We start from the raw sequence: 23068 nt of genomic DNA, 5'->3' as shown, positions 1-23068 counted from the left end.
ATAGTCTTTTAACTCCTGAGAAGTAGCTGTGATGGTTTCAATGGTATGCTTCGAAGTAGTGTATTTCAATAAGTGAAAATTATTTAAAATATTTAATAATTATTTTTTAACTATGTATTAAGTATGGAATCTTCCTGATACCCTGAAATGCAGCTCTTTAGAGACCATTAAGTAATCAAATTTCTTTCTTTTTTATCCTTTGCACTTTATCTTGTTTCTGTCTTAGTTTAGGACTTCATCCGTAGATTCAAATAACAATTTAAATTGATGATTTTACCACTATAAGTATCTCATTATACAAAGTTCGTTTTCAACAACTTTCCTCTTAAATTCCACTGCCCTCTACTGGCTGGATTAGTAGGATCCACCTGCCCAGTGCTCTCCCCTCTCAACTATTTTTACTCCTTTTTTTTTTTGTTTTTTGGTTGGTTCTCTTTGTGGTTTTGTGTTTTTTTTTTGTTTTTTCTTTTCTTTTTTTTTTTTTTTAAGGTCAGAAACTGTTGAAAAGCACGCTGTTAAAATGTACTAAACCAGTATCTTTACAAGGTAGAGAAGGTTGCTGGCAGGACGATCTCCCTAAGGAGCCCTGAACTTTAGATTTCAATCTTCTCCTTGATCCAAAATAACCTAGTTAGGCTTTGCAGTGTGACTTCAAGATCAGCCCATTTTCCAAACGCATAAATGGAAGAAAGGCATGTAGAATCTGAGCACTGAGAATTTACATGTATACCTGGAATATTGTTTTGACTCTATTTTCTCTGTTCCCGGGTTTTGGAGAAAATGCAGGGTTACTCTTTTTTTGGTAAATATAATATTTTTATAAATATCTTGTAAATATAATTATATAAAATATTTTTATAAATATAGGTATGTAAAATCTATATCTATTTCTCCTGCTTGGGTGTTTGAATAGTTTTCTTATTTTCCCATTCATGCTGTTCTGTGTTTTACACATGAACAAATACATGTGTTTGAGTATTTGAATAATCTCATCTGCCTGAACAGACTTTTCATGTGAGTGAAATCAGATGGGGGATTAAGGCTTGGAGAGAGAATCTGAGAGTTCAACATATCTTTGATAAATAAGTTTTTCAAATGAAACTTCCAGCTGTTTCTTTTTTATAGACCTGTGAAGCTTTGTTATTGCAGACGTGTATAGCCAATGTATTTGATCCTTTTCCTTCACCAGGCTCTAACTGTCTGAATGTTGTCCCTGAAATGACACTTTCATCTTGGAGCTGTTAAGTCCAATATAAGATCTTAGGTTATTTTTAACCTTGCCTAGTCCCAGATGAAACACTTTCGTTTCGTGTGATGACAGCATTAGGTGCAGATGATCATGACTTTTTCTACAGCCTGCAGTGGACATGATGCTCCAACATGCTCAGCATCTCTTTCAGCAGAGGGCAGCACATGGGATATTAAATAATCTCATTTCACTTGACCTTTACAGTGTCTCAGTCTTTCTCCCATACTTCAATATTCTCCAGAGAGGATAACCCTTGGAAATTTTGTCTGAAATCCTGTTTTTGCTTATGTTCCTTACTTGTAGAGCTCTTAGGTTTTGAATAGGCTTTGACTGTCACTTTTGGCATTGCTATTTTTTTTTTAATTTTTAAAAAACATGTTTTCATAGCACTCAACTTTATTTTGTAAAACTGCCTGTTCCAGAGTCTTTTTTGAAGTTATTTAACTGGACAGGAAGTGGCTGAAGGAAGTCAGCAGTAATTAGATTAAATCCATGGTTTTTCCCTCATGCCTACCTGTCTGCACCTTTTTCCTCTTACCAGAACTGTGATGATCCAGGGAGATGAGAGGAAGAGGGGATAAATTAATGGATATTTTAATGAAAAAAGGAAAAGCTTTCAGTCATTCCACCAGCAGAAGAAAGTATGGCTGCTTTGTAGTTGGTCACACTGCTGACCTTGCCCCTTGTGTGGTAAAGAAGCTTCCAGTGGCTACAAAAGGAAGTGTGCTGGGACCTGCTGGGCTCTGATTCTGTTTCCAGAATCATTCCATTTTATAGTCTTCTCGACTATATATAAAGTCTGATGCTTTCCTGCTTCTCATCCAGGTTGTGAATGTAGTTTAGGTTTTTGTTTGTTTAAAGGATTGTTAGATTTAGAAGGGCATTAAAGAAGTGCTTTGAAATATACCTGAATTCAGTGAAGGAAAGTTGCTTTAATTAACTTCTGTACTTCCCTTGGCTTATATGAGTTTAACCAATTTATTTGAGAGTGCAGTTACTTTTTTCTTCTGAGGTAGCAAGGCTTTCCATGTTGGACAGTACTGTCACTACCATGGCAAACAGCATGAGTACTGAAGAAAGGTTAAATTGTAGCTAGATGGCAGGTATATGGGAGTTAAAACTGAAAAGGCATCCTGACTCACTGATTTATTTTTTTTCTCTAGTTCAATATAAGATAGACTGCAGAGAGAGATATTTCAATAAAATCTCCTTTTAGGATCAGCTGACTTGGTCCTTGTGACTGTTCTGTAACTCAGAGAAGGAGCAGGATGTGGGTTTTCAAGATGATTGTTTGATCCTGCTTGCTCTCTTTAAAGTTTTATATCTCAAAGTGCACGTCCTTTTTGAAAGTAAGGTGGTTTCTTTGTGTTTGTCCCACTTCAGCAAGTTTTGTTTTCACCTATGAAGTTTGAAATGTGCTTGTGTTGTAACTCATGGTCTAAAAAAAGATCTGTGTAAAGTTTCAGACATCATCATCATCTCCCAGGGATTTTAGCTGTTGCTATAGAAGCCTAAATTATCTTTTGAGAGACCTTTCCAATAGAAAGAAGTTGATACTGGAGGAGAGTCGTCATGGAAATATGCAGCAAAAAGAGAAAGGAAATCTCAGTTTGATGACTATTACATAGGTTTAGCCAACTTGGTGAAGTGGTTTTACATCTAGAGATCTGATTCTGCAGATTCTCTGTGTTACATTCCAGTGGACTGGAACGCTACAGACTAGAACCTAAAGAAATAAAATTATTTAACATCTATATGATGAAAGATACATCTTCAACTCAGCTTCATGTTTATCCAGATTCAAATTTCCTCACTGCATAATACCATCTAAAAAAGCAGTATGACAGTATTCCTGGTTGGTACCCAACCCTCCGGATGGGGACACAAGGTCCCTTTTGAGCCGAGTTTGTGGCTGCATTGCAGAAACAGGGCTCGTTGGTTCCCTGGTGTCAGGCCATTGGGGTGGGTGCAGAGAGCAACATTTTTGGCAGCTGCCACCAGTGTTTCTCTGCTGGAAAGGTTCCCTCCAGGTGATGTTGGTAGGCCAGGGAATTTCCCAGCAGCCTGGTTCTAAAGTGGGATGAGCTGTAGCACAGCTTTTTATTATGCTTCTGGCAATGACCGCTCTGAAAGGATTTATAGAGCTACCACTATTGAAATGAGGCTTTCGGAACCAATTTTTAAATGACTAACTAAAAATAGTTTATTCTTGCAAGCTTCAGTGCCCTTTCAGGTTTGAACAGGAGTACTTTGTGTCCAGCTCAATGGTGGTATAAGCAGATTTTGCTACATAAATTTCTTGCCCACTTATACCATCACTAAGCCTGGTTGGTTCCCTGGCCTCAAGCTTTTTGTGCCTTTCTTACTAAAGCCTCCTGATATCTAATAGATGTGATTATGAGTGAGCTGCCTTTAAATATCTATTACCAGTGTCACCATGGTAACTGCTGTAAGAGTTTCTTGCTGGTAGAAGGTTTCCAGCTTCCTGAGATACAACAGGACAAAATGCTTAGGCTGTTGTTTTCACAGTTTGAATGAGATCACATGCAATATCAAAGAGGAAAAAATAACATATTTCTTACTTTTAATAACAGTGAATGTTAATGGTACTGAAAAGAGTAAGATTGATTCTGGAGTCTGTTCTCAGAGAACAGAGGACAGTTCCACGGGCAGGGACAGACCAAGCTTTCCCTGCAGAGCATGCCTTCTGCAACAAGCTCCTGCAGGAATAGGAAAAATGTTGCTTTCCTTGACTGAGCCAACACTTGGCTTTTCTTTTGATACTGTCAACAAGTGAACTGATTAGTCCTAATGAAGGATGAAAAATCGTGACATTCCACTTGCCACAGAAGCAGACTTGCTGAGTGATTCAGTGCGGAGTAGAAAAAAATTGAGCTGGCTTGCGTGTTTTCCTCATTTCTTTGTATTCCCCATCAGCTCTAGGCCCTCAGCTGCAGTGTACCAGGTTAGCAGTGTTAGTTGGGCAATATCCAGAGTGACTTTCATGCTGTCCTGGATTTCCTAATCTTCCCCTTTCCTTCTCTCACATCTGCTTTCTTTCCCAAGTTCTTGCTGTTTGGCCAGTCAGTGCTCTTTTGCTCTGTAATGACAGTTGTTTCTATAGGTGTCTCCACATGACAGGTTCACTAATGTCCCTCACGCCAGCTCTGTCATCTCAGGGGGTCGATTTGCTTCCTTTTTTTATTTATTTATGGTAAACAGGTCAGAAACTCCATAGGATACTTCTTCCTTTTCATGCCATCTGTTCTCTTGCTTCATTACCCTCCTATTTTAGTATCTGCTGGAGATTTTAAATTATCACTTGCTTTTATAGAAACTTGGAAAGCTGAGCACCTATTTCTGCTGCTCTCCCACTTCATTAACTGTGCCTGCTGCTTTTGGCATTTAGGCCTTCTACCTTTCGGTAAGGGAGGCTTCCATTTGTGTAACGGGCTGCTCAGTATAGTTGTTCTGTGCAAGAAAATGTGAGGCTGAGCTCATGGGCCTTGAGGACAAGTGCAATTTGCATTCACTTTGTTTGTGTGTGGGGACAACTGACGTGAACAGAGCCAGAGCGAGCGATACTGTGCACCTCTGTGATGGAAAGAGTTCTGCCTGTCTGGAGGATGAGTTCATGCTGATGAAGCGCTGATATTTGTCCTTACCTGCCTCATAGGCAATATGATCCATATACTGAGATCTTTTTTTGCTGAGCTTAAAAGCACTCATAATTGATTTTAGTTATAATGTTTATTGTGTGCCAAATTTTGGCTGAGGATTTGAAGTCCGAAGTACTTATGATTACTAACCAAGAAATCCAAGGAAATAATTTTCATAAGAAATCTTGAAAGCAGAACCTGGATCTCAGAATGGAATTTGCTTGCATTATACCACTGCATGTTTCTTAATAGTTATTCTGTAAGACTGTGGTTAATACTGGGAGGATCTCAGCTACTTCAAATTTCGTCTGAAGAGTGCTAAGCTGATTTAAAAGTTTAAGCAGCAGCAAACATGTTTGTTCATACAAGCTGTCTGGAAGCAAGGAATTGCTGAACTTGAATTTAGATTATCCCTTTTTTCCTGGATTTAATTATGTTACCAAAGCTGAACTTTTATGCTCTGATTCTGAGTGCCTATGTGTAAAAATATGCATGTCTTCTGCAAAACTGCTGTCTTATGAGAGCTAAAATCAACAGGCACTGTAGATCCTTACTAGTTTGTGATATTTTGTCAGTAATCTAGGTGCCTTTGTTTCCTTACCTGTAAAATAGATGAGTTATTAAGATGCTGCAATGATTAGTTGATTCTATTCAAGTAATCTATAAAAGATGCAGAGTAAGAACAAGACAAAATTTGAGACTTTGCTATATGAGGAATTAAACCTTACCAATAGCTTTTTTTCTGAAATCCTGATCTACATTAGAGGGCTTGTTCGTCTCCCGGGACTTGTACTCTTTGTGCTTCATCAGTTTTCTCTTAATTTGTCCTAGTTTTTGTTGCTGCTGGGCTCCCCGTGATGCACTTTGTGCATCTAGGCATACCCCACAGTTCTGCTTCCATTCAGGGGCTGTCAGCAGTTCCAGTGCAAGTCCCTCTGAAACAAAGCTGACAACTTGGGTCTTTTATTTGCATCACCCTGAAATGCACCAAAACGTTCAGAGCAGTGGGGCATTCCTCCACCGTCCTGTTGGGGTTTTTTAATTCTAAGGCAGCCTCCAGCACGCATCTTCTCCAGTCCTTAATTTTCCTGCACAGCTCTCCATTGTCAGGGATCAGCAAAAATTAAATGAAATGGTTTTCTGTTCAAGGCTCCTTAGTGTTTCTAATGGATACCTGTTGTAATTTGTTTCCTGTTAAGTGATAAAACGCGAGATTTTCCAGCATGTGATCCCTCTCGGACAATAAGGAAAGGGAGAAAATAGAGTTGTGTAGTATTTTGCCTGAGTAGGTAGTAAGAACTTGCTGTGCTACTTGAATATGGTAATTCTCTATGAATTGTTAATGAATGCCACATTATAACCTATATATCAGAAAACTAACAGTGAGGAATAATAAAGAATGGAGATATTCCCTTTTCCTTAAGTCTCTCGTTTAGTCATTGAAATAAAAAATTTCAGTTAAGTAAAAAAAGAACACAAAGTCTTATCTTCCCCTTTCAGGGAAGAGCACCAAGTATTGCTTTTTTCACATACTTATATTTATCTGCATTTTTCATAGAAAAGTGGCTGCAGTAAGGCTATCTTTGGTTTACTGCTGTGTCTCTAAGGCCTGAGAAAGTGCTGATGTTTGAAAATGGCAGAGAAAAATAAACTTTGGATAAATGTGTGCAAAGTGATCGGGGACTTTTAAATATATCAAATACAATTAATATTCCTTTACCACATAGATTTCCTTCCTCATTTTGCCTTTTTCAGTGGGGTGGCTTTTTTTGGTAGACAGATGTCTGTTAACTCTTCAGTGTTCTAGTTGGGAATGACAGAAATGATGAAAAATGCTGGCGCCTCTTACAGGCTCTTACTTTTGAAACAGGCAGTTTCCTAATTCTATTTTTGACTTACTTAGTGGCTGTTCCCTTGGAAATTTTAAAGTTGTTGTCTGGTCTTCTGAAATTTTGGCAATAGGCACCAGAGGAAGCTGTTTTTCTTGTCTCCTGTAGCACTCCATGTTCCATAAAACATAACTGCTTTTTTTTTTTTTCCAGATTTAATGATTCTAGTCTCTTCCAGCAACAAATATTTTTCTCTAGTTGCAGGTCAGCTGGTAGCCATGCCATAGGCTGAGTTCCTCAGGTCTATGAGTGGGAACATGAAGTTGTAACAGTCTCTTAAGCGTGGGGGGGGGGGGGGGGGGGGGAAATCAGAGTTCTAAAAGTCAGCACACACAGCTTTCCTGCAGTGGCGGAGCCTTCTTGGCAACAGTTACAGGAGTTCACTCTTTATATCCACCCATTTGATCAGCATCATCCTGTTAACTGAACAGCAGTTGTTTTTGTCAAAATGAAAAGTGGTGCCCCATGATTCATTCTGCAAATGTCCACTAGCTGCTTGAACTTCCTGACATCTGTAGTGGAACTGAGAAAATAAAGACGTTTGTATCAGTTATGTACAAAAAAGAAGAAAGCATGGAGTAAATGCTGTCCCAAAGCCATGGCCTGACTCCACTAATACCCACTGTTTGATGCAGACTTTCCTTTGTAATTACTTTTGGTTTTGTAACTCCAGACAGCAATGTTCCAAGCCTTATAACTGAATTAGGGACTTGCTTTAAAAAGACGTTGTTATTGACGTAATAGCCTTGTTTATGGAATTTCTCTCCTTTGTAATTAAGATTGTTGCATGCATAAAAGAAGTTAAATATAGCATAAATATCTGTAAATGCAAAGATATTTTAAATCTTGTTCCTTGTGTGAGCCTTTCTTTTTTTCCACATTTTTTCTGTGCATTTGCTTCTCAAATGAACTATGCCACTAGAAATTCTGCCCTTTGCCCATTCCGTTAAGCTGTGTCTCATCCATATTCGTTCTTTTAAAATTGCACAGGCAATGCAGGATTTAAATTCCTCAAATGCAGTATTTTAAAGTTGTATTGATTAGTGGGGTTTTGGTCTTACTCTGTCATACCTTGTTGTGGAGTCGTGGGAGCTAGTGGATTGAGCAGCATGCTAGCAATATGCTCACTGTTATTTTGTCTGTCAACCAAATTTACCAGCTGGGTGAGAACCTGGCAGATTCTTTTAAAAAGTTTATATCACTACTTGAAATTGTTTTCTCATCCTGGCTGTGTGAAAGTAATTATGGTTAAGGCCCTGGACAGGCCACAGGTTTGCTTTATGAGCCTGGCCAACTCATTTTAGCTGTCTGCTTCTGAGCTTTTTGTTCATTAAACAGAAAGGCAATTTTTCAATTCAGAGTGTTTTGTGCTGATTAATTCTTTAGTCTAACTAAAGAGATCAGATAATTATAGCAATAAGTGCTACCAGCAAACTTCTAAATAAACAAATGTACTGTCTGGTCTTGTTGGGTTTTGGGAAATTGTATGTCACTAATCCAGCCTGTCTACCAAAGTTGAAACATGTAAATTCTGTGACTGTCTCACCAGGTCCAAGCATTTTCATTTTTAGGTTTTGCCCAAGTTATATTTATCAAAGCTAAAGATATATTTGTGAATGAAATACAGTAGCTCATCTCCTTTCCCCACTCCCCTCATTTCAGTCCTTTATTTCTCTTGGCTGAAGGATAAGAAAACCTATTGAACTGACAACTGCTCTCCCATATGAACTCACCAGTGGTACAGAGTGTGCTGCAGTCCAAAAAGTGGGTTTGTTTTCTTCAGGCAAGCTATTCAGCAAGATGTATGCAACTGATGTTTCTCCCATTTATGAGTTCAGGGTGCAGGGACCTTGGTTGTTTGCTTCCGAGACAGCATTTTTCAGCTGTATCTGTTCAGTTTTGAAGGTGGTCCATAATCAAAGTGGAGCGAGTAACTTGCAGTCCCTCTGCTGAGTACCTAAGTGACCTTATTGCCTATGGATGCATCACTGGAAGTAGTGTTACTGCCTGAGGGAGGAGGAGCACCGTGCATGTACATCATAATATCTGCAAGAATATTGTTAATATGAATGACAAAGTACTGCCACCTTATCTGAGCTGTGAATAATCTCAAAAACTCTGTTAGATATATAAAAATACAGAGTGGGTATGTTGTTCTACCTGTTCTATGATCACACAGCTTGTCCTCGGGTTCTAAAGAAACTGGCAAAGTAGGCTGCATTGAAGGATTGATACTGTGGGTGTTGGTGAACTTAGAATAGCACCCAGCACAACTGGTTGGATGTTTAGGGACTTATAACTAATAGTGTGTGCTTGAGACCTGCCAAATATAGACCATTATCACATGCTAAATAAGTCATGGAGTGGTCTTTTTCTTGTTCTGGTGTTTTAAGATCTGAAGGCAAGAGTTCCTCACTCTTAAGAATTTATCACAGGAAAGGCAGATCCCAGTTCCACAATCTTCAGAAGGGATTCAGCTTGAACTCAGTCTGTGTCTTAAGGTTTGGTTACTCTGTGATAACAGCGGTGGTGCCAACACTGAACTGAAACATAAATTTGCTCTTGACATAACATTACCTTCCTTTAAGCCCCTTTGGCACCAAGAGTAAGGGGTTCTGGAGGGTGTGGTAAGGTTGAACTGTTCAGATGCAGCAACATTTTCCTAGACTTGTGTTGTAAATCTTCCCTCTCTATTATGAGACTACTACTGTAGCATCAACATTGCTTATATGCTGGGTTCACACTGCTGGGAACGGACCCCTCTCTGCTGTTCAGGAGGGAAGTCCTGATGTGTAGGCACAGTCTCAATGTCTTAGGTCATCAGAGAGTCAACAGCCCCCTCTCTGAACAGTCAAAAAGCCCAGCTGTAAACACCTTAGGTTTCTGTGTTTGAAATTTAGACTTGGATTTGATTTCCCTTTGCATCTCCTCTGTTTCCTCCAACTTGATACTATCTTTGCCTGCTTTAACTCCGTTGAGAACTGTAGCTCTTTTCTTCCTGTTTTCAGACATCAAATTCTCTTCAGAAAGCTTAAGAGGAACGTTCTTGAGCATTGCTCACTCTTGTCCCTTATTTGCCCTCTTCTAAATAAAGAACAGATTGACACTTCTTAGATGGCTCAAGAGAAATCACTCAGGACTGATTGTAGTTACTTCTTGTGTAAAAACCTCTGTCTTAATGTATCTTCCTTCCCTGCACGCACACACTTTTCCACTTTTTTGAAGCAATGATGGAGGCAAGGGAAATGTTGTAAGGTGTCCTGGCTGTGATTGCTGGCATTCTGCGGAAGAGATTATTAGTGTGGAATATAAAAGCTTCTGACAGCTGCTTCAGTGGTTGCCTCTGAAAAATGCCTTCCTTCTATGGCCACCTCTTTGCCCTTCCTACACTGTATGTACCGCATGGTTTTTACATGGTTGGATCATGCAGACTAGTCTGGGTTTTATGCTCTCTGCCCAGCGTCCAATTCTGCTGTTGGGGATGATGGGATGCTGAAAGAAACTTCGTCTGCTCTACGGATTGAAGCATCTCAGTGTTTTGTAGGTGGGATACAAGTGGCTTTCTTGCATAAATCCTCCTTGCTTTGATGAAAATATAATTATTTCTCATTCCCCTGAGTAAGCAAGTGTGCATATGTGTGTGCGTGTGTGTGTTGAATGCCAAAGCGCTGGTGAAGCCAGCTTGCTTCCGTATGTGAATCATTTCTCAAGCAGCTCTCTGTGTCTCACTGCAATGTGGTTTTCCTCTTAGGGAAGCACTCAAGCCCTGAATTTTCAGTCTGGCTTGCACATGCTGTCAGAAGCTAGTGGGAGACAGTTTTCTTTTTATGCAGAATAAAGGACAAGCTTTTACTGTAAGTATTTTATTTTCTTTTATTTTTTCAGGTGGGAACTGTATTATCTCTAGAAGTGCTCTAGGATCAGTAATGTGTTCTGAGTGAATGGACCTGCTTTGCTCAACAACACTTTTTTTTTTGGTAGTATCTCTAAAACTAAATTGCATGAAACAAAAAAAATCTACAGTGCATACAATTCTGCATGAACTGAAAATGGGCTGAGGGTGGTCTAAAAGCCATTACAACAACAACAAAAATCCCACCATGTGAGTCTGACAGCTGCTACTGTATTTTTCTTCTGCTCAGCTACATGGATGTAATGACAGAAGGGTTGAAGCTGTTTCTGTGCCTGTTTCTGCTTTCTTCTCTGGCAATTGAAGGTTGTACTCCAACAGTTAAATGGAGCAGGAGCACAAGCAGACTTTCCTCTGCTACTGCATGTTCACGTAGTCCAGTCGAGAAAGGGCAGAAAGGAGCAAGCTGCTAAGCAAACAGATTTGCAGCTAGCGTCTCTGCAGGGGACCGGTGAAAGCATCAGGGAGCACGCCAGGCGGGTACCCTCTTACAACACTACAGCAAAGAGCTGTGTGGAATCTCAGCAGGACCCTTTAATTGTGGCACTTCAATAGTTGTCCTTAAAATTGTACTGTGGACTGAAGCTTGATCATAAATGCTATTCTTATTACTATTGTTATTATACAGCATGTAACATGGCAAAGTTGTAGAGATGTTAATTAAGTCCTGTATGTGTAGCAGTAAAGGATTACTGGTAGAACTGGTTTGGAACCAGGGATTCTCTACCCCCATCTCTTGTACACAGTTTGTTTTTCTAGCTGTCCCCTACTAATCCTTTCTGTCTCACCTCCAAAAGGGACAGGGTTGTGTGGTCCTTTTCTACCCTAAGTTATAAAGTGCTCTCTGCCCTTGTAACCTTAGCAGGAGGGAGGATATTTGATTTGCTGAAATATAATGTTCTTTGCACAATTTGACAGACAACCAACACAAGAATACCTCATCCTGTCGTGCGCACATGTAGGTACTATCCCTTCCCTTTCTAGTTCAGTTCTAAAACAGTTTCATTTTATCATGTAGCCCACCGAGGTGGGTCTTTCAGTCCATCAGTGGTCCCCTAAGTCACATCTGTAAACCACCAGTGCTGTTGCCTAAATCTGTTCCTGTTCAGTATGAATATTTTTAAAATGCAGAAGTCCTCTAGGTTCTCCTGCAGTTTTGAAGTTATGTCCTCGTCTTTGCAAAGAACTCTTTCTATTAGAAGTTTACACTGTCATTCATATAAATGTTCAGAATTTAGCAGTTTATTAACTTTAAGTGATCTATTCTGCACTTTAATGGAAGATAAATATCTCCTTATGGGATAGATTCCAGATCTCAGTATTTCTCTGCATTGTGATGGATGGGAAATGGGAGTCAGGGAAACATCCCAGCATGTGGCGATCTGTGAGGCTGCTCACTTGCGTACTGTGTGGCAGATGTTGATTTATATTTATTTTTATTTTTTTTTCTGTGGGGTTCTTTTCCAAGGCAAGTGAATGAATGTATCTTTGTACATACACTATTTAGTGAACAATTATGATCCTATTTTTATAAATGGAAAAACTACGGCATAGAAAGATTACATGGCTGAGGTAGTATGATAAATCTTTGCTGGGGCTGTGGGTAGAATCGGGTGGAATCCCCAGCACACATTGACTGTGGTATCATTTCTCCGTGCTTTGAGGGGACAGGGAACCTGCCAGTCTGTGTGCACGTACCACTCAGGATTCCCATGTAGCCACATGCTGTGTGTCTCTGTCGGACATTCCAAAACCCATGATGGTTGCTTCTCTTTCTTGTAGATGCATCTACCCTCTATGCTACAGAAAAATACAATGACAGGTAATTATCAGGCAAACCACTTGTAATTATTCTTAATTTCTTTAGCAATTATATAGCTCTTGCTCTATCTAAAATGAAACCTTCTTTTCTTCCTTCTTGTGGGTTGGCAAAACATGAAGTGTTAACCGTATGTGTCACTTGCTTTGTGCTGTATTCGCTGGGACAGTAGTTCAAAGAACCTGGATTTATGAGCAGTAGCTACCTTGAAATGGTTCTAAACCATTTTGTTCTTAATATGCAATATACTGAACGTAAATTAAACCCATCTATTCAGAGCGGAGTCATATTGGGGAAAGCTCATAGTGACCTATTTCTTTGTGATTATAACATAGTTGTAACTTCAGAAAGGAAGTTTGGTATCAATGCATCGCTTTTACCTTTCCTGAATCTTTTCTTTGACTTAGGTCTTCAAAGAGCAATGTTAGCACTATGAAAACTGGTATTTCTTTCCTTGCTTGCTGTACGTTGAAGTACTTATAACAATGCGTTCTCCAACTTCTATAGTGTGAAATTGCTTCCTAGATATAGCTTTGATGTGACTTGATAAAACTTGGGACTTTATTACATAACCTCTGGGTATGCATTCCACCACTACGTGCTTTCATACACTCTCAGTATGAGAACATGCTGCCCCTGCCTGTCTCCCTACAAATGCATGTTGCCACCCCACCCTTCTGATTATGTTTTTTTTTTTCTTGTGTGCATCCATCAGCAATGCGATGAACATGATTCAGAATTTCTGTGTTTAAGTCTACACTTCTGCCCTGGAGTTAGTGAAAGATCATATCAGTCTTTTGTCCTTTCAACCTTACCAAGACAACGCATCTACTTAACCAGAGAAGCATGGTGAACTGCTTAGTGATAACCAGCATACAGCTGTGCTTCATGGCTTCTTCCCACCACTGAGCTGCCACTGTCTTACTGGAGGGTTAGTGAGCAGAAAATTATAGACAGGTTGGGATTTTTGTCTCCTTATCCCCATATTGTTTATAAGATCAGGGTCATAGGGAAGTAGCATAGTTTCTCTTCTGAGATGTGTAATGGTGACTGGTTAGGTAATCAGTATGAGGGAGGAGGAGGAGGAGATTGGATATCCATGTACAAACAGTGTAATTTAAATTACAGAAGCATGTTCCCAGACATTTCAAAGTACAGCTTTGGCTTGATTCTTAAGCATCAGTCACTGTGCTGGATGACAGTTCTGGGTATTTTATTTAGAGAAGTAGCAAAGATATCTGTAGTTTCCTGTCTTATAAATGGCCAGTATTATGGAACAAGGACAAAAGAAATGCAGCTAAATAAGTCCTTTGTCCATATGCAGACATGAGGATTTTGTTGTAATTTCTGCATTTTTTTTCATGGGATCAAACTAAGAATAAAAGATTCATAAATCTAAAACTCCAGGGAGAATTTCTGTGGAGGCGGGTAGGCAGGCTTCGCACTGTTCTCATCTCTCCATGCCTGGAGAAGTCATCAATGACTCTAATGGTTGCTGTGGGAGAGGATTTTTAAGCAGTGTTGAGACACAGTTTTGCAGTTGCTGACCTGGACTCTGGCAGTCTTGTTGGGATGGTTTCAGAAGCTGAGTTGATGGCCAGAAACCTGTCATTTGTGACTGGCTGGAACTGTCCTCACCTAGGCTGTTTCTGGTGTAGTTTAGACATCCTTGTAACCATTCAGTATATTTATGTACTGGTTAATAAATATCCATTTTAGAGAATTATGGAAAACACACCAAGGAAATAAGCCAGAAATGCCTTAACCAAAAATGTGAGATTGTCTCTTACCACTGTAACCACAGATAAAGTAACTTTGTCTTTGGGAGATCCAAGGGAGTTTCCGTTGTCTGTGTGGTTCCATCTGATAACGGGAAGGGAAAGGATCTATCTCCGCAGGAGTTGCTTATACTGTAGAGAAGGGAACCATGTGCCCTGTAAAGAAAAATCTCATTTGATGCCATATTGAAAGTGCTTCTTCTGAGAGGGTTTTTTTGAGTCCTGCAGAAGAGGAATTAAAGCAAACAAATGAAGTGAACTAGAATGCAAAAGAGTAATTTTCATACAAGGATACAATCTTCAGGCTTCCTTAGTGTGATGAAGATTTTGAAGATGTGACTCTTAAACTGTATCAGAGCCTCTGATAGTTAAATCCTGGTATTTTATTTTATATTTTCCTAACGATCAGTTGGGTGACCTTGGGCATGTATGTGTCTTAATTTATGTGTATTTGCTTCACATCTAAAATTTATCAACATTTTTAACTCCTTGCAAAAGCACCTCAATTCTATAACTGCCTAGCTGTACATAATTTTTTTTTTCTCCACTCTTGAAAGTTTTTAAAAAAATAAAATACTAAAACCACCTTTGCTTGAGGCATGCATAAAACCAGCAGAATTTGCCCTGTTGTAACATGCAGTCTGGACATGAAAATTTTGAAGTGATGTCTTGTTTCCTGGTACTTTACTAGCAAAACATGAAAATTCAGCTGCAAATGAGATTGAAAAGCAAGTCTGCTGAGGTAGACCAGAGGAAATTCCTGCTCAGTGTTTGGAGTCAGGTTTATAACTGATTCTCTTTCTTTGGCCAGCAAAAGCAAGAACCACCTTAGAGATGAGGTTTTGGGTAATGGGTGTATCTTGTCTGTTTCTTTGAGTTGTGTTTGGGTGGAAGAAGGTGGTTTGGTGTGTAATTTTTTTTTTTTTTTTTTTTTTTCTGTCGGGTTTTAATCCAATTCTGATGAAAGCTAACCTTTGTACCAGCAAGTGTCTCCACTTGAAGAGGTAACGGAGGAGGGTTGCACTGAGATAGCCTCAAAGACACTGGCAACAAGGTAACAAGAACTTGAGAAAGGTTTTGCTGTGCCATCTATCTCCACGTTACCAGTTTCTGTACTGGACTATCAACTTCCCTGGTTTGTGACCCTGGCTTGATTCCTGATATCAGCTAAGAAATCAAGATGAGTCATATGGAAGCATCTGTCAAGCCTAAAAATTGTTGTTTGAAGTGAATTGATGTGAAAGGCAGAAAAGAATTCTGTTTCAGCCCAGCTGGCTATCCTGCCATACAGCTTCCTACACGCCACTAGAAAATGCGTTACAGTTTACTGAACTTGTTAGATATTTCTATGTTCCAGTTGATAGTTGGGCTGAAAATAGAGGAGATTGATTAGGTTGGAAGGAAAATAGTGTAAGCATGATGCTGATTTTACGTGCTAAAAAAAAAAAAACAACTGTGCTTTGATTTCACCAGAATGTGTAATAAAGGTTCTGGAATAGTCTGACCTTTTGATGTAATGAAAAGTAACTGAATTACAGGAAAATGGCACTGGGGACTGTGGGGTTTAACCCATCAAAGTCACAGACTTCTGTCCTTTGAGAGTCCTGTCTGCAAAGTTGGTACTTCTGACCTCATTTTTCAGAAATGCTGGGCATTCATAGGTCTCAATGAACCTGCCATCTGGTACATTACTCTGTAGATCTAGTAATGAGTTTTCATAATTCTTTTTTTCATTCATTTTCCCAAAGCAACTTGAATGACTGCTTTTAATTTGACTGCCCTGTTGAGTGAGTAGCGTTACACACAAATGAGCACCAAAACCCAGATTGTGTAAAGTACTTGGGGTACAGAGAAGATAATTTTTATCTCTAGCCCACAGCAGGGCTTCTCCTGTATAACTTTGTTTCTGCAGATATGCTACTAATTTTTATTTACTTAATAGTATAACTGCTAGGTTTCCTAACTGTGAAATAATATTGCTTGTCATCACTCAAATCAACCTATCTATTCTTTTTAGTTATTCAAAGTAAAATAGCCCTTAATAGTCTGCAGAATGTGTTTCCTAGAAATTTGTTCTACAGGACTGGTGAGTTATTCCTTTGATGGATAGTCAAGCCTTAAGATCCAAGAGACCTAGCATTGTTTCTGCTGATGCTGACTGCCTGTGAGAGTTTGGATGAATTCTTAACCCAGTTTTTTCAAGCCATAAAATGGGAATAATTCTAGGCTGGTTCTAAAGACTTATTAATAAATATGTGTAGTGACTAATAAAGAAATGCCTAGGTTCTCAATCTTTAATAAACCAGTAAAATTTCAAGTAAAATGGACTATCTTTCCACTATAAAGCTTCTGCCAACTGCCAAAATCGCCCACATCAAAATTTTCCAAATACCCTGTAAAAATACCAGTGAGAAAGAATGAACTATATAGCATGGCCTGAATTTTTAAAGATTCCAATGCCTGCAGGGAATTTGGAGGATTACTGAGAGAAGAAGCTCTGTTAGGATCAGCTTTACATTTTTATAAACCTGATTATCTCATTTGCAGCACCTATTTCAGAGGAGAGGGGTATTCAGACACCAGCCCTTTTGAACATAAAATATTTTAAAAACAAAAAGCCCCCTGAAAAACCCTGCTGTTCGAAAGTGGCTGGCAGTAGAACTGATTTTGCTGCTCTGAAGGAACATATAGTTGCCATGAACGCTCATTTACTACAACACGGAGCTGCTTCTTACCTTTGTTTCTACATGTTTTCAGAGTGAGCTCCAAGCAGAGCATGCTACAGGAATTTAATTATGGCCCACTAGTGACCTGCTCTGGCTGATGCCAAAGAAAGACTTTGAATCTTGGGATGGTGGCATTGTTTTTGCTTCTGAAGGAAAGTTCCCTGTGAAATGTAAAGAAAGAAATGAAAAATAAAATCATAGAGCTCCAGGCATTGCTTGAAGTGAGTCATCTTCCGGGAAAGTGAGCAGAAGCGTGTCTCATCTGAAATGTATTGAGACATAATGGGCATAAAACTAGAGATTTTTGCCATTGTATTTGCAGAAGCAGCTTAGTTGCATCTCCTGTGGAAAGCTACTTCTTTCTGAGATTACTCTATGGGTAGCCTAGAGATCAAGTCATTGCTCTGGGGTTGTTTCAGAAGGAAGTGCTGATCTTTAGTTAAAATATAGTAGACTTACTTCTATCAATATATTCTAAAGCCACTGGGAGCTATTATCTGGTGGCAGTTTCACAGACACAGATACACTAGGCTTGTGTGCAAAAGGGTGTTAAGCAATATTCTGGTTTAGTAGTTAGACTGTGAATACATACATGCTCCCTCTGTCCTTACTCATGAAAGCGCCTTCCGAGTTGCGTTCAGGTAGTGGTGATCCCATTCCCAAGTTCTCATTCAAGGATAGTTTTTTAGCCATGATTGGCTACTTTTAAAGTAATTTCTGGCTCGGAAAGATGGTCTCTGCAAGTTACTGTTGCCAACCTTGCACTGAAAATCTTATTGACGAAGCAGAGGCTGCCATTTAGTCATTGCACTGCTCTGACAAGCTGGTTCCTAGTATAAGATTTGGAATAGAAGGGTAAATTCCCACGTCTTTTAACTGATGCGTCTTCAAAAATGCTTTTTATATCTTTCTGGATTTAAAAATTATGTTGGCTTTTAATTGTTCATCTATTAAAAAAATGGTGTGTTGAAGAGAAGTAGGTAAAAGTTCTATATGACATTTTTAATACAATTTATTACAAGTTGTCTCTATATGTGCTGTTCCTACATCAGAATTAGAGAAACTTCTTTGCTAATGTTAGGTTTCCTGAATGCTAACTGGCTGCAGCCATTAGATATATCTAAGTTAGTATTTTGGTTAAGTTCACTGCTGCCTACTTACCTCAGTCCATGAGCCATCTCATGATACTGAACTTCTGGGTTTCCCATTTTCCCAACTTCCCACAACTTCCATGAAGCTTTTTTGTTTGTTTATTTTCCTGTAGAAATTTAATTTGGAAGAGAGGAAAAGCTGATGTTGACTCTGAGAATGGGTTTCCTGCTCTCACCAAAGAACAGCAGGACTTCTTTTTTTTAAAAAATTTTTATTTTTTTCTGGAAGTAGTTTTATTCAGTACTTCTCCTGAAGCAGTACTTCTAATAACTTAAATGTGTGTCACTACCTTGGAATGAAAGCAGCTTAAGATGTGTGCAACTTTGCTTTATTCTTTGAAGTACATATAAGGCTTGTGGAAAGTATTGGCATCACACTTCAGAGACTGACATCTTTATCTGTAAGGCAGGTTCGTGTTAGCCAAATACATGAGAAGCCTTACCTCCATCTTTTACAAATGCTGATTCGCATATAAATACATGGGAAACTAGTAAACACTAATAAATCCAAATACGCTCATCTCAATTTTAGTTTCATCTGCTTAGCACAGTAAAATATTAAATCGTCATGCACATAATTCAACTATCATTACATGAAAAAGTTTGCTTCAGGCTACTGGCTGGATTTACTGAGTTGTGGTTTGTTGGGGTTTTTTAAGTACCTCTTCCTTTTACTTCTAACATCATGGTCTAATGAGTGTATCACTCCACTTCAACTTTAAATGTCATGGTTGACTCAAAATTAAATTCTTTTGGATATCAAGAAAGCATCTGTACACCTTAAGGCAGGGAAGTATGAGATACAGTTATGAAGAAATCCAGAGGGTATAAGAAAGCAAAATGCATGTGCAACCACTGGATCTACAAAAAACCATAATCTGCATAATCTGGAGATCTAATCAGAAAGATAGTTTGTGTGTGTAGTTGCTTGTCACCCATATAAATACAGTGAATAGTATACCCATTAAAAAATAGTTTATTAAAGAATATAAATTACCAAAGGCTTGCTAAAGTAGATCATGAACTGTGAGAACACTAAACACTATTATCTAATGTAATATAGCTTACGTATCTGTCAGGGCTTTAAAAAAGGAGCCAAGTGATCATCACAATCATCAACCAACACTACTCTCCTTTTCTAATGAGATCAGTTGATGGCTCCGCACTGTATGTGTTAAGAATTTTAATGCAGTAATGATTATACTTGGTAAAAATAACTACTCACTTTTTTTATTTCTCTATTTAGGAGCTGACAGGTTAGAGCTGTGGAGGACGTAGACAGCCCTCCCTGGAAGAGGCACCAAGGATAAATAGAGGAAATGTCACTTGCTAGCTTTGTTCTCTCTAACACAGTAGCAGAGCATTTGGCATTCCCTCTGCCTCTGTGCAGCAAAATACTCCTTAAATAGGCCATCGTGGCACCTGGAAGGTGCTGTCAGTGTCAAATACGACTTGGGCCCAAACAGATTTGTTTCCCCTGAGTTCAGTGAGTGTTCTTATTTGTGAATGTGAAATACAGTATAAAGCAAATTATGAGATATAAAATGTGTCCTAAGCCCTTCTACCTCAGCCAGGAATAAATTGTTTCAGCATCTCTGTCAAAGGGTTGCTATCCAAGTTCACACTGTCTCAGCTGGACTCCTGTGTGATAAACACCGTGTGCTTACTGCAGGCGCGTTCCCCTGGCTGAGGCACCAGGCTGATCTCTTTGTACATCTTTTGGTTACCTGTTTAACATCCAAGAAGCAAGTTAGCCTCTGCCTACACAAGACTGGTATGCAGCTACATCCTGTGTCTGTTTTAGAAAATGAAGCTGTGGAAGAAAAACATTGCCCGTACTGAAGTGGGGGAAGGGAGGAGGTATCAGGCAATCTCCCCCCCCCAAAAAAAAAAAAAAAAATCAGCTGATTACTTTATTCTGCTCCTGTTTTGGATTGGGCAATGGCTGGTGAAAATTTATGGCTTTAGATCCACAAGAGTTGAGCCAGTTAGCTAATTGCCAGCTGTCTACCTACTGAGAGAAACAGACTAGTTGTTCTTGCTTGCAGTTTGAATTTGTCCAGCTATATCAAAAAAAAAAAAAGAATTCATGTCTATTTGCTGATTCCTGGCAGGATTTCTCCCTTGCATAAGCTTATCTCTGAGGAAGAGTGGATCTGGATTTTTGTTTGCAAAGAAGTTGTTATTTTTTTTTTACCATATTGTGTAAATCTTGTTATTGTGAAACATTTTTATCACTGTGGCAACATCAACTGCTTCTTCTCTAGAAGACTCTGATAAGTTAGATAGCATATTTTCTGTACAACTGAGGAAACTTGCTGCTTATGTGACCTCTAAAAAGTGAGTATTATTTCAGATGAAGATGCTGGATCTAACAGAGAAGTAGTTTTCTTTTTATCCCAAGGTTGTCTTCAATTGCTGTGGAATTTAGTGTTCTCAGTTACTCTTTCAATGTGCTTCAAGCATTCACAGGTGTTCTGTTGTGGCTGATAGAGGTCTCTGGCTTATACAATCCCAACAAAAGTCTGTGTTCCTTCTGTGGTGTTCCGTGTTACTAATCAGTATGAAAAACAAATGGCTGCAGCCTGCTCTGAGGGATTCTCTAGGCTGAGTTTTGATGTGTATGAGGGAATAAAGTTTAGCATGGTCTTTTCAGCCCTTTAAACTGCTCTTTCAGATGATATAAAGACAGCTTATATTTTTGTGTATACAGATATATATATATATATGGTATTCTTTTTTTAGGGTCTGTAGACCAAGTTATTTGGGAAGAAAATGAAGAGTACTGCCAGGCCTTGGAGTGCAGTGGCAAAGCAAGGGAGCCATGGGGTTGACAGAGGGAAATCGCTTTCCACGACCTCAACAGGAATGAAGACATCCAAGTCCTCGACTTCACTTGCCTTTGAATCTCGTCTTAGCAAGGTACTAACCAATAGGGACTGTGCAAGCATTACTGCCTTGTTCCTGGTTAAAGTTTTGGTTTAGTCCTGGAACATTACCATACCCTGAGACTTGGAGTGGTCTTGGCCGCTGTATTAAGCCTAGGGAGACTAGAGTTGTGTTGTGTATTAGACTAATGCACGTTTCTGAAAATATTTTGCATGTCATGTGGGGGACACTGTATCTGTGCAAGGTATGAGTGGGTTCTTTTACACCATCTGTGTGTGAGGGAATTGCCTTAACTTTTGAAGACGGAGAATGAAAAAGTAAATTCTTAGTTCAACTGATTGTTATGCATGTAAAGAACTTGAAAGAGATTTATTAATGGATTTCCAGAATTCCTAAAAATCTGTGCCTCCCTTCCTTCAAGGGAAAATATATTAACAAAAGTTACTACTTGCAATGGAACAAATGCATTTTGTGAATCCTATCACTCTATACTGACATTTTTAAAAAATATCAGAAACTTCCGTCAAAGTAGTGTTTTTAAGAAAATGGAGTAATACACCTGAAATGCTTCTGCATCTGTACCCTTGCAGCCAGCAAACAAAAATAACCTTGTCATCCAAATACAGACCAAGATATCAGTGATAAAAAATAAACTAAGGGCTTCCTGGTTATAACTGTTTCCGATAGTAAAGTTTAGTAAACAGTGAGTAACATGTACAGCATTTTAATCAGAGATCTAAACTTCATTAATTGTCACAGTTTCTCGAGTGAAGGATTAATTTACTTAACTTGCTTTGTAGACTTGTAGATGCTTTGGGCATCTTATCAATGGGGTATTTCAATCTAGTGCTCCAGGCAGGTTCTGTTTGTCATTGGAGTATGTGCTGTATGGCTGAGGCAAGCATCTCTGAAGGAACGCTACCAAAGAGACTAATCAGGGAATCTGATATGATTAATTAGTGTATGGTGTTAAATGCAGAGGGTTTTCTTCCTAATTACAGCTAATATCTTTAAATTGATCATCTGCAAATGCAAGATCATCAAAGTGGCTTCCTTGAAGAAACAGGGTAGAAAAAGGCACCATAGTGGCTGCTGTAGAACCACATTGAAGAAATTACATTAGAGAGGCTGCAAAAGTCTCTAATGGTCAGGAAGTCAGCTTGTTCCATTCTGCTCCTAAGACAAAACCTCTGCCGGAAGGCAAAACGTTAGCTGTTCAGTGTCCTGGAGCAGATCAACCCTTCAGCTGTTGAAACTTATGTGCTCACAGGGTCCAGGAAACCACAGACTCTGAGTCAGAGGAAGAAATGAAAGAGAGAAAATTGGAGCTGAGAGACTTCATTTTGCTTGAAGATTTTACATTCAGGAATGGCTAAATAAGGAGAGTGCTGCTTGTGTACTCTCTTTTCTTTTAACCTGAGCAGTGGTTTTCAGTCTGTGGTTCATGGACCCCTTGGGTGCCACGGCACAACTTCAAAGGAAGTGGGTTTTGATTTGTGAAAACAGTTTAGGTATCCACAAACTGAAAAGGATAGGAAAAAATACTGCTCTAGGGAGACTCTCCAGAGCTTCAGTCTTTTAAAATGCTTAAAAGTATTTTTCCTGATATCAATTAGAGGCTGTTATTAGAAGTACATAGACTGTTACGAATACACACAAATGGCAAAGCAGCTGACCAAAGTTCTGAGATAAATTGCTACTTCTGCTTGTTAAAGCAACATAATTACATGTTTCTCCTTGAATCTTCAGTTCATTGTGCTTGTGTTGCATGGATTTCTCAAGTATGCATTTAGAGTAGACTTGCTTTACCAGAGATCCCCCTCCCTGAAAAAGACCACATAGCAGTGATGTTCCCTTGCTTTTTCATGTCCAGTAAGTCTTACTAAGTAAATTATAGTGATATCTACTAGTATGTTTTAAAAAACATATACTGTAAAATACCCTGTAAAGCAAATAGTTTACCTTCCCCCAAGCTTATGAAAAGTATCAGTATTAATA

The 23068-nt window shown here is 39.0% G+C and overlaps 1 protein-coding gene across 1 annotated transcript in view; it reads left to right on the top strand.

Moving 5' to 3' along the window:
• Positions 1-10462: 10462 nt before the first annotated feature.
• SPECC1 (sperm antigen with calponin homology and coiled-coil domains 1) overlaps positions 10463-23068 on the top strand; it is an 88833-nt gene continuing 76227 nt past the window's right edge. The window contains exons 1-2 of the mRNA XM_074922495.1: positions 10463-10651; positions 20927-21103. Coding sequence (XP_074778596.1) covers positions 20957-21103 — 147 coding nt within the window. The 5' untranslated portion in view covers positions 10463-10651; positions 20927-20956. The remainder of the gene's footprint in view (positions 10652-20926; positions 21104-23068) is intronic.

The sequence above is a fragment of the Athene noctua genome, chromosome 19 (genome assembly GCF_965140245.1).
Source record: "Athene noctua chromosome 19, bAthNoc1.hap1.1, whole genome shotgun sequence".
Lineage (NCBI taxonomy): Eukaryota > Metazoa > Chordata > Aves > Strigiformes > Strigidae > Athene > Athene noctua.
Note: the sequence above shows the minus strand (reverse complement) of the source record. Positions and strands in the feature narration are given on the sequence as shown.